A 12,960-nucleotide genomic window follows, 5' to 3' on the forward strand; every position below is an offset into this window, starting at 1 on the left:
AAAGTAAAATTAAAAATTTTTTGTCTCAGAATCGCATGAAATTTTGGATATATGGTTTGATTAGCATTTCATACATACAGTTAAAATTTCATGAAATTTGGAGAGAATTTTTTTTAAATTTTTTGTAATAATGCCATTTTTTGGTCATAATATATGGCCAAAAAAGTAAAATTAAAAATTTTTTGTCTCAGAATCGCATGAAATTTTGGATATATGGTTTGATTAGCATTTCATACATACAGTTAAAATTTCATGGAATTTGGAGAGAATTTTTTTTTAAATTTTTGTAATAATGCCATTTTTTGGTCATAATGTATGGCCAAAAAAGTAAAATTAAAAATTTTTTGTCTCAGAATCACATGAAATTTTGGATATATGGTTTGATTAGCATTTCATACATACAGTTAAAATTTCATGGAATTTGGAGAGAATTTTTTTTACATTTTTGTAATAATGCCATTTTTTGGTCATAATGTATGGCCAAAAAAGTAAAATTAAAAATTTTTTGTCTCAGAATCGCATGAAATTTTGGATATATGGTTTGATTAGCATTTCATACATACAGTTAAAATTTCATGGAATTTGGAAGCGTTCGACGTCATAAGCTACGTTCTTCTAATATTTAAACTAGCTGCCGATAAATATCGATTGAGCAACCGCATGCTGCTATGGCTACGATCATTTTTCCGGAATCGTAAACAAGTTGTGAAGATCAATTCCAGCATGTCCGTCGTAATTGAAGTTCATTCCGGTGTAGGCCAAGGTTCAATTATTGGTCCGACCTTCTTCCTGGTATTTTTCAATGACGCAGATGATGAACTTACCTCTACTATAGGACTGAACTTTGCCGACGATAAGAAGATAGCCCACAACAAAATCACCACTCCCGCCGACACCCACATGCTTCAAACGTCTATAGACAATTTCTTCGAATGGTGCCGTCGAAACGGTTTTGAACTGAACGAAGACAAATGTAAAATAATGACACTTACTCGCAAGCGATCACCAATTTTGGCTGACTATAACATAAACGGCAAACCGCTTAAAAGAGTTTACAGCACCAAAGATCTCGGCGTTAATTACAGAGCCGATTTTTCATTCAACGTTCATCACGAGCTGGCATCAAAGAAAGGACAGTCAATGTTATCATTCATCAAACGTCAATGCTATGGCCGCTTTAACGTCGATACGGCCAAAATGCTATACAACTCGGTCGTCCGTTCCCACCTCGAATTTGCCTGTCCAGTTTGGCTACCTCACTACGACACCCACATTCAAATGCTAGAAAGTGAACAACGTCAGTTCGTACTATACGCCAATCACAACCGCCAAGTTGACCCTAATGAAGAAAGTTTTCGTTTACGCCCGTATGCTTGCCCGTATGCTGACAGATGCGCCGAATTAAATCTTCAATCTTTGGCACGACGTCGAGCTAATGCATCAGTTTTTTTCATTCATGATGTATTGACTGGTAAAGTGAATTCTCAAGTGCTTCGGGATAGAATAACTTTGTTCGATGGCTCACGATCCTTACGGAATCCTTCACTGATTCGCCTCGGTGTCCATAGACGCGCTTACTCAAGCTACTCGCCGTTCAATTTTGCATGTCGACTTTTCAACCTGGCAGCAGCCCACGTCGACCCCACTTTACCATCAAACAGCTTCCGACGGGAGGTTCTGGAGCTCGACGACTCGATATTCAATACCTTTGCCGCCTGCTGATCTGAATGCGTCGACTTCATGGCGGATATACATATTGGGACCCAACGAGGCGGCTAAATCTAACTTTGACCTTTTCTTTTTGATTGTTTTTCGTATTTTGTTTCTGAATTAATTTTTGACAATGCCGCTTTTCCTGACAATTCGCGCTTGAAACCTTGAGATTCTGTTGTATTTTTTAGTTCTTTTTATTATTTACTTGAGGTTTACTTATTGACTTATCAATTGCTTATTGTGCTTGTAATTTTACTTGCTGTTTGGTTTTTTGAATTTTTGCTTCCGGTTGTTGACAAAGGTCTTCCAGTTTTGTGATATTTTTACTTATTTTTCTTTGTATTTGTGCTTTATTATGTATGTCGGCTAGAGCATAGTAGACAATAAAATTGCGATTCATTCATTCAATCGATTTATTATTAAGTCGACAGTAGGAAATGTATAAAAAAGATGCTAAAATAACTCTAATAAAACGATATCTTCAATGCAATTTAACGGTTCTCCTCAGTATAGTCCTTTTTAAATCATTACAATGCTACTAAAATAATAATCTATTAAAATTCTATAAAGTAGACGACAGAAAAAATTAAAAACAAAGTAAAATGAAAATATAAAAATACTGATTCGCCGTAAATTTTTCGTAATCAATATTTTAGATAGGGGCATTTGTTCAAAAAAAAAAACGTTTATTAATTATTTATTTGCCTTTCTCGTACGTTTCACCTTATTTTTCGAGCTCTATCGATATAAAATACAAAACTCATCAACAATAATCACCTTCGATGAGAACATTGCGCGACGCTTTACAAAGACGTACTATTTTTCACTGTTGTGAAACATATTTGTTTTTTTTTTAGTTGGCAACTCGATTTTACGTGAACAAAAAAAGTAAACGATTAACCCAGTCCTTCAATAGAGGACGCCCAGATTTTTTGGACAAAAACGATAATGTCCAACAATAAGAATAATTCCCAACAATATTGCCCCGTCAAAAATGGCGACCATTGCGAATGCATACACATGGACAAGTCAATGTTGTATTTATTTTCGATTTTTATTCTACAAGTGCGTCAGGATGTATATTTTATTACTGCAATCCGTAGATCTAATTTGTAGGAAGCTAACGACATTCAGCTGGATAAAATTTGTTCATCTTTCAACGCGCTGTTCGACGACAAATGTCATCCACTACACAACAAACACGTGCTTAACCTGCAAGCGGAACATACAATGTTTGTCGTCGTGCATCGTGTTGTACAGTGAAACAATTTTTTCCAGCTCAATGTCGTTAGGTTCCTACAAATTAGATCTACGGATTGCAGTAATAAGATATACATCCTGACGCACTTTTAGAATAAAAATTAAAAATAAATAGAAAATTTACTTGTCCATGTGTATGCATTCACAATGGTCGCCATTTTTGACGGGGCATTATTGTTATTGTTACCGTGGATTTACATAGCAACGTAAAAGTGACAGATGCAAAAATTTTCTCATACGGCAACTCGAAATTTCATTCATAATTTTAATTTTATGAATGAAATTTCGGGTTGCAGTATTTAAAAAACATTGCATCTGTCACTTTTACGTTGCTATGTAAATCCACGGTTATTGTTTGTCCAAAAAAGCTGGCGTCCTCAAATTACTTCTCCGTAAAGCGTCGCGCAATGTTCAATTTTTGATGTAATTTTGTACTGAAGGTGATTATTTAATGACTAAAATATCCTCATCATTACTTTGACCAAAATATTCTCATACAAGCAAAATAACAAATGCCCCCTGTCTATTTCTGTTTCTCTCATTTAGCATTTAGGTATTTACCTTTGAATTTTAATTCAATTAATCTTCTCTTAAATCTAGACTTATTCTATATATTTGACACAATGTGAAACATACTTTAACTTAATTAGTTTGTAAGAAATATGTATTTCAATAAACATCAGGATACATTCAGATGACAAAAGCAATGAAACGATGCATTATATTGAGCCTGCTTATGGATCAGATCTTAATATTTTCTTTCGTTAATATGTAATTCTTTACGGTCCTTTTTTTAATCGGTTATTGCCCATCGATCACAGGTTTATTTTAATTATGTCAAACAATTTTGAAAGTACTTATAAAGCGCAAATGTAATTAAAGACGAATACATTTATTTCTATAAAATAATTTACCCAAGAATAATTAAAGAAATCTATATAACGATAAATTCTCAAAAGTTTTTAAAGACTGGGACACCGCACTGTGTAATTTGTAAGAGAAGTCGATGTGCATTTAGTTATAAGTACTCCATGATATTATTAATCTTATCATTTTTGAAAAATTACTAACTTTCCCATGCGAAATTTGAACATTACATAGCAATATATACATAGCAAAATGAAAATTACATATGGAATATTTTCGGTTACGTTTTCGCGAATTTTCATGAGAAAGTTAACTTTCGCATGTGTCAGGTCAGGCCCGGGGCTACTAACGGGCAAAGGTGGGCATTACCCACCCTGCCAAGTGCGAAAAACAGGTTTTTTTCTTCAATTTTACGCGCAAAAAAATGTCGAACGGATAAAAGAGTTCTTTTGTTTGTCATTTCCTTTTAAACATATGTCGAAAATATTATGAAGAGTTTGGCGAGTGATTTCACTCTAAGAAAATAGCAAATCAAGTATGCAATTGAATTGAAAACAATCATGATACCCGTGATTCGGGGTATAAATATAGGGCAATTGTACATAATAAACACAACTACTGAACGGGCAACATGCCCTAAGTAACGAGTTTTTCTCAAGTAGATGTACTGGCACATGCGTGTTGGGGAGAGTATCCCTCCAGTGCAAGTAGAACCATCGATGCAGCGGCCAACCGACGAATTAAGAAGAATGTAAAATTCTTAACAACATAGTTGAAAAAGGATGTACGGTTGAGACTTAGTAGCAACATTCAGGCAAATATTTTTTAATGATTAAACATCGAATTTTAGGCTCCCAAAAGAAGTCGAGTTTTCAAACTTTAAAAAATATTTTTTCATATCTATGACCAAAGAAGTGCGACTTCGTTGCACTTTTTCTCCGTCGGATATGAAAAATATTATTCGTACCACGGACTAAATGTCTTTTTTAGCGGCTCTTTCTGGAAACCTCTCACACGTTAAAAAAGACTGTTGGTCCTAAGTACGAAATGTACTATTATTGATAATTTATGAAATTTCTGCCACATGTTCCTTCAAAAATATAAGGTACAGTTTCATCTAGAACACATGATCATACAGTTCTCGGTATTTTTGGATATTTTATTACAGCCAAGGACAGTCAAAAAAGTGCATTTTTATGACTTCGTGTTTATCGATTTCAGCTGTTTTAACAATGCAAATTACAATGGCAAAACAGCTGAAATCGATGAAACACGTATAGAATAAAAATGCACTTTTTTTACTGTCCCAGGCTGTATGTAACTGTAGCTATTGAGCTAGAAAAGCTGAGTACTTTTCAGGCAATAATGACTGGTGAGACCAAATCCAAATTTGTATTCTTGTTCTGAAATTTTATAGTAAGGTAGAGTTGTTAAGGTCGGATGTTATTGCAGTACTTATGTTTTTTTAGGCTCCAAGAGATTAAAGGTTTTAATCAAAAATAGATCCGATTTTTTAGCCGCAACACAAGTCGGAATTCGATCATCGTTTTTTTTTTGATGTCGGATTCGGGCTTGTTGGTTGGCAATGGCAACTCCGATTCGATCAGAAACTTGTGAAAGTATAAAGCTCAAAATTAAATAATAGAATTCCTTTTCCTACGCGTCATGCGAACCTCTTTTTCTTGGATTGAAGTGTCAATAACCACGGATTAATTTGATCGATATCTAATGGTTCTATTGGCAGGAAGTTGCTTTTTCGCGGTAATATTAAAATGAACGTTAAAATCACGTTACATCTTTGAGTCGAAATTTTTTTAAACATTGGTCGTACACGACAACAGATTAGTAAATAAATATTATCAGACGAGCAATACAATAATTATCAATTAATTGAAATGAACGAATTGTCCTTTTCTGTGAAACAATTCAGAAATAACTTTTGACATCAACACCAAACAAAACATTATTGTACGTCTTACATGAACATTATCCTACGTCTTAAACGTAAATCCTGCTACGGCTAAAACGTACATTTCGACGATGAGACCAATGGTTGAGGTATCCGTACATTTAACGTCTTATCTGTACATTTTTCATCTTAGACGTACATCACTACGTCTAGTACGTAGAATGTACGTCTAAAATGTAGATTTTGTACATCCGAAATTTCATTTTTCTTAGTGTACAATATAAAAATATTTTTGTCGTACTTTTGCTCATCTTTGGCCCACCCTGAGAAATCCTTCTAGCTACGGCCCTGCTGTCAGGTGGTAAAACAGAATACATTGGATGCTACTATGTACTTCATTACTTCGGTGACCACTTTGGGTCGGCCCTGCTACGATCAAACACAATTGTACACATCATATTTACATATTTCTGAATTGTTGACAACTACCTTGCACGTATTTTGTAGTTGGGTGAGTGTAATTTCAGCCATGTTAAATTGGTTAAACAAAATTGTTCATTCGCGAGTCATATTATTTTATTGCCTGTCCCATGCGAAAATTGACTATTACACGGCTGTTTACCAGCCATTATCCATTACACTAGGGATATTTGGGGTTTATTTCAAATTGACAGTTCTTTCAAGTAAAATTTGCCTTGCTTTCACTTTATCTTTTTGTTGAAGACACAATTTCGTGAAACTCGCATACTCACTCGTGTGTCTTTGAGCAACGTGCTTCGAAACAGTTAATTTCGACAAGTGTAGTTGTATACCTCGCCTTCGGCTCGGATATACAAACTCTACAATTGTCGAAATTAACTGTTACGAAGCTTGTTGCTCAAAAACACACTCGTGAGTTCGCTCGTATCACAAAATTGTGTCCTTGTGTAATGAATTACTTTCGCAGCATCCAACGTAGTCTACTATTTTCGATTGTTTTTACTTTCTTACTACAAGCTCATAATAGAAGGAGACGACAAATGATGAGTTTTGTATTTTTAATCGATAGAGCTCATAAAGAAAGGTGTAGTCTACGAAGAAAGCGAATGAATTGGATTTGTATCTGATTTTATATTGTCGTTTGAAATTTTCAAAATCAATTTTGACCAGTTGCACTGGCACTTCCGTAAATTGCCATAAGTGTTTTTCTAACATTATTAGAAGACGAAAATATTCTCCTGCAAGCAAACGGATTTTTTTTTTCGAACAAATTATAATGTGACGACAGTACATCGTCGCATTCTAAGATTCTCTTTTCTCTTCCCCTTCGATTGAATGCAATTAATTTATCGTACAGGATTAGCGATCGTAAGTTAGGAGAAATAGCACTGCACTAGTGGCAGTTCGTTAGCAAATAAGTTTAGCCCTAAGTGAACTTTTATAACGATTTGAAGGAGTTTTAGTGCGTGAAGAGAACGCTTTCTCCTGTAGAAAAAATGAAAGCAAATACATATATTAAAGAAATAAAACAAAATAAATAAATTTTAGCAACCATACGTAAGACCATAGATCGTAAGAGGAATACTGTAACAAAAATCTAGCTTAAATGTTGGCGCGAAGGTGTTGAATTAATTGGGACGCACCGATTATTGATTTCATAACCGACGTTTCATAATTGTGTGATCGGCCTAGTCGATTTCAGAGTCAGTCTTGAGCTAATCCGTTCGAAAGAACAGACACGTTGCTTTACAATTAATTCTAGTTACACTAAGTGATTTTGCATAACGAAAGTAAATCAGCGGCCATGCAGTGCAAAGAAAAAGTGTCGGTATGATCGAATAGTGATCGATGCTCTTTAAGCCTAATTATTTCGAACAATTCCAATGTACAGACAAATTATTTTTGATTGAGAAGGGTGATAAAAAAGGACTTTGACGCCATCATTTTTTATTCATTCTTTTGGCGAAAGTGATTAAATCCGAAAGTATTTCCATCTGAAAGTGTTTTCCCCGAATTCAATTCCAATAAAGACAACTGTCAGTTCCTGATTATTTTGAGTTAACCGTCTGGACCCGATTATCTACTTGCCCCTGCCAACACGTGGTTGCCCGTTTGCTACATCAATTCCACATCCCAAAGGTACCCAACGTTATCTATTATTTATAAAATGCGCATTAAATCGGTGAAGTGAAAAGTGAAACATTCGGCCACAATAGTTTTAAGAATGCAAGTTTAGGTTAAGGTTGCCAACTATAGTTTTAGGAACGCAAATTTAGATTAAGGTTGCCAAGTAGGTTAAGAGTGACAGCTTTAGCTTTAAGTCGTTTAACTAGTTCATAGGAATTCAGATAAAATAAAGAAAGTTATTTCGGTCGCTAATACCTGGTAATACCTGGCTTTGTGACATTTATTCGACCTTGTCCTCTCCCTATATCGACCCTTTTGGCCGAATGACATTTTCCCTAAGATCTCATAAGGATCGCCCTTGCGCCGCAAGAAGTTTCTTTTGTCGGCTGGAAAATTTTAAAGGCTAACGCATCTATTAGTTCTAAAGTACAACCATCTAGGAAACGCTTTTTAATAGATTTGGTTTTGTTTTGTCCATGTAAAAATCGCACATTCCAGCTTTCATTGTTATGGATGCTTCTATATCTGAAACGGCTCACCGACTTTCAGCCTGTGAAAATAAGCGAATATTGAGCCTACCCACCCGTATACAATTTTACTGATATCCAATAAATTGTCAACACACTGCATTTCCTTTCTCTGCAGGTTTTCTTTTAAATATTTGCCCTGAACAAACAAACCCATCACATTAATTCAGTCGAACGAGTAAAACGAAAGGAAAATGCATACTTAAGAAAGAAAAAAAATTACTGATTCAATTGAAAAACGCGATTTTCTTCGTACAGAGAACTTATCTGAAAGACGCGATTTTCTTCCCAAAGCGAATTCAATGAAGTTGTCATGTCATTTATTACTAAGTTAGACGATGGATGAGTGCTACTGCTCACTGTTTCAGAGTTTTCCGTCCAATTTTGACAATTTTGGACGTATTCTAATGTACGCTGATATGTGTCTTGTCGCATGCCAGAATGATGCATGCAACCATCGTTGTGAGCACAGTTTTCCATACTTGGCTGTTGCCGCGACTGTTGTTGCATTTGCGTATTGTTGCAATTTGGCTGGTTGTTTGAGTGAGCGGCTGGTGATTGTTGCTGTTGTTGCTGCGTATGAACAGCTGGTGATAATTGAGATTGGCTTATGTCTCCGCATTGAATCTCGTTTAAAGATAATACTTGTTGCCCTAATTTACAACAATTCGCAGCACTTTCATCATTTCGATGGCAATGGCTTTGCGCCCGCGTACATTGTACCAAACTGGAGCGATTAATCATTACACTTTGATTGTATCGACCCATTTGTGCATTGACAAATTGCTGTTGAAGATTTTGCTGCTGGTGGACTTGCATTTGGTAATAGTTTATTGGCTGTTGGCAGTTTTCGATCACGTAGGAAGTGTTGTTGGTGTCATCTCTTTGCTGGAGCAGTCCATTCTGCTGGCAATTTTGCAATAGTCTTGAACCATATTGGCCGTGATAATTTGGAGTGTATAGCGTGTTCAGGTTTGAATGATTAGTGGTCGTACGCTGATCTAGGTGCTGTATTTGTCGATGTTGTTGCAAAGGTTGATTGGCTATCTGATCTTTTGTTTCATTCCAGGTTGAGATCGAATTGCTGTTATTCGAACATAATTGTGACGGTGTGTAAGGTCCATTTGTTGGCATCGCTGAAGGCAGTGATATGCCTGGACTGTGCATCATTTGATGCGACATTGGACTAATTGGAATTTGTGATGCAGGACTTGAAGGTATTCCAGGACTCGATAATGGATATGTTAGTGTTGGATTGCGCCAAGCTAGATGACACTGGTCATTTGGTGTGTCAGATTTGATTGTTGCATTTTGATTGCTTTTTACATCACCATCTGCGACTTCGTTTAGATACTGAAGCATTTCATCGGGTATGACCAGTTTATTTTCCACCATTTCGTCCTCTTCGACTTCGTCTAGCACAACTTCTTGATTCGGATGAAGATCCGATGTTACAGCTGTTGTGGATGTTCCACTAAGGGTATTTTGAATACCAGATTTCGGTGTTGTTGAACGTGGGCGAGGAGTTGGAGAAATTGACGGGCAATCAGTTCTTCGAGTAACCGGTTCTGACATTCGTCTGTCCGAGTTGGATAAGTTTATTGTACCTACTCCATGTGACATGGATGACTCCAGTCGCTGTAGATGGGTGGTGATTAGATGTGAAGACGGCGGCGGTGCCAAACTCTGTCCTCCATTTGTTATAGTTGACAATTGGCTCGAACGTCTTGAGCTGCCCGGTGATATCGGATCGTAAAAAGAGGAAGTTGTGTAACTTGGGCGCATTGTCGACAATTGCGACGTTTGGCTACTTCGTCTGCTCATATCTGCCGATTTCATGCTACAGTAAAAGCTGCTTGCATTGGAATTAGAACTATCACGGCGGTTAGAAAAACTTCCACCTATTTGTGGTGGTTGAAGTCGCGTCTGTAGCTCACTCGTACTTTGAACAGATTTCGCTTGACACATTGGTGAGGGCAGAATGGTTGGACCAGGCTCCATTTTCATGTCAACGATTCGCCGGTTCAGTTCACCGATGGCAATGTTCCGTCGATTCACCTCCGGAATGTTGGACAACGCTGACATTCCCTTGGCTTGAAGCCGTCCACGGAAACGGTTGCGTGAATTACGTTCCGATACACCATTAGATAGTCCACCAGTACTTGGACCCCAACTAACCATTGCACGTAACACTACTGGAAGATCGGCAACCTGAAAGAACAAAATTCGTCGAAGGAGCTCTAGAAACGAAAAAAAATTTGTCGTACCTCAACGTCTTCGTCTTCATATGGCCAAGCAGGATCGTCAATAGCTGACACACTGGTACCGTATTGAGCACTTGCAACGGATGGAACACAATCATAATCTTCGTGCATTCCATTTGCTAATTGCGAAACGCCCATAGGACTGTTAACCATTGGCTGTCCCGGTGAATTAGCATCCGATTCGGATTTAATACTAGGACTGGATAGACTTGCAGTTTTTCCACTATGCATATCCTCACTGCGCGGCGACGAGTCCAGACCGCCATTTCCACCATCCTCACTACCATCATTCGGTGTACCTTTGTGTTTTTTGTTTGCATAAAACTCTGCTCCATGCACGGTCTTGACATGTTTACGCAATGAACTTGGATCGGTATACCTTTTCGTGCAGCCAGGAGCTTTGCATACATACGGTTTCTATGACAAACAAAATAAATTACTTTTACACACGATCTGGACACCGACCTATGATCAAAAATAAAATAACCTCATTGCTGTGTGTACGATTTTGATGCTTGGCCCGATCCGATGCATTGCTAAATGCTTTACTACAGCCAGGATATTCGCAAGTATACGGCTTTTCTCCGGTATGGGAACGAAGATGTGTCTTCAGATTTTCAAGACGTGAATATGCCTTATAACAGCCTTCAAACTAAAAATGAAACAGTCACAATTAATGTTTTTATAATTTTAATTTTAAATATATTTAAGGATGGACCTAAAAAAAGCCATACATCTTGAAACTACACTGCATCTTTTCATCTCTGTATTATCTAAAAAAAAAGGTTACAGGAAGGTTCACAGCCCTATTACGAAGTCAAATTTATTAAAATCACTATATACCGCTATATTTATCTATATATAAATATAAATGGATATTTTACAGCCAAATATGTTAGTATACATTTCGATTGATACCAAACACGACAAAATCATAGGCGCGCGTTAGCATAGCGCCCGTGACGCAAGTCCTATAACTAGAAAAAATTAAAAAAAAAATTTTTTGTCGTAGACTGCAGAACCATATATACAGCAAATATCGAAGTTCTACAATTCAGATCCAAATGACTCCAAACTAGCTTAAAAAAAACTAGGCGTTCGTACGAGTTTAACGAGCTATCACACGTTCTTGCAGCTTAAAATTTGGCCACGCAATAAATCTTCAAAGAAGCCTTATCTCCATACATTTTGGTCTCTTACAGTGCTTTAAACGAAATGAAAAAATCCTACGTCACTTTGTGGTTCCGTCCGTCCGTCCGTGTTTCCAGTTAGAGGCCTATCTCCTAAAGTCTTCTTTACAATTTCTTGAAATTTTGGGAGTAGATTCTAGTCGTCATTCTAAGACATTTCAGAAAAAAAAAATGGGGGGAATGGGCCTCGTTTGGGAGCTAGGGCTCCTCAAAGTTCCCATGTAAGCCCCATATAATAACACCTTTAACTGTGTGTGTGTGTGTGTGTGGACGTGTATGGTAGAACAAATTTGTTCGCTTTTGGTAAGTTCTGCTCACCTCAAACTTTTTTCCTAAATTTAGTATTTTTAAATTTTTCAAATTTTTTGAATTTTTCAAATTTTTCAACATTTTTCAAAATTATTCAAGTTCATGTGCTCCGGTCGCTGCGAACATTAAAAAAAAGTATCAAAATCATAAACAAAACAGACTCAGACGTTGTAATGGAACAGAACTGTGATATTTTTTAGTTTACCGATAGGTTATGGAATTTGTTTATGTACTGGCCGTTTGACAAGCGGATCGCCACGGTTCAGCAGTGGGTTTCGAACATTTGTTTTTTACACGTTGGCACACGTGCTCTTGTCAGATTCAAGATTGTTTTTACGAAGGTTACGCTGATTATACTTTGTGAAAAAGCCCAATACCTTGCAAATATGTCACATCTTGGACACTGCAATATCTGCAACATGAAAAAACTAAATGTTCGAAACCCACTGAAACCCCGTGCTTCCATCTACGTAATATACACATACTAGATGAGCCAATCTTAATCTATTCTGATTAAGTGATTAAATGCAGGGCTTACTTTAGAGAATTTTCGGAATTTTCAGAATTAAAATTCTCTAAAGTAAGCCCTGATTAAATGAATATGTCTGTCTAATGGAGACGAAATATATGCCGTAAGACATAAAACAACCGAATCCGGAATCTTTTGATCTCTTTGAATTGAAAAATATCATAATCAGATAAAATGTATGTAAAGGGCAGAAACTTTGAACTCTAACTCCTAATCGGATGTTGACAAAAAAAATCCCATTGCAATTGTCAGTAGTTTTCATTAATATATGAAATTAATTGTTTTG

At 36.6% G+C, this 12,960-nt stretch overlaps 1 protein-coding gene across 1 annotated transcript in view; it reads right to left on the reverse strand.

The window, feature by feature from the left end:
* Positions 1-5,095: 5,095 nt before the first annotated feature.
* Positions 5,096-12,960, reverse strand: part of LOC119083559 (transcriptional activator cubitus interruptus) — a 61,699-nt gene continuing 53,834 nt past the window's right edge. Inside the window, exons 6-8 of the mRNA XM_037193278.1 lie at positions 11,134-11,298; positions 10,650-11,063; positions 5,096-10,593 (exon numbers count right to left, since the gene is read on the reverse strand). Coding sequence (XP_037049173.1) covers positions 8,602-10,593; positions 10,650-11,063; positions 11,134-11,298 — 2,571 coding nt within the window. The 3' untranslated portion in view covers positions 5,096-8,601. The remainder of the gene's footprint in view (positions 10,594-10,649; positions 11,064-11,133; positions 11,299-12,960) is intronic.

Source organism: Bradysia coprophila, unplaced genomic scaffold (assembly GCF_014529535.1).
Source record: "Bradysia coprophila strain Holo2 unplaced genomic scaffold, BU_Bcop_v1 contig_70, whole genome shotgun sequence".
Classification (NCBI taxonomy): Eukaryota; Metazoa; Arthropoda; class Insecta; order Diptera; family Sciaridae; genus Bradysia; species Bradysia coprophila.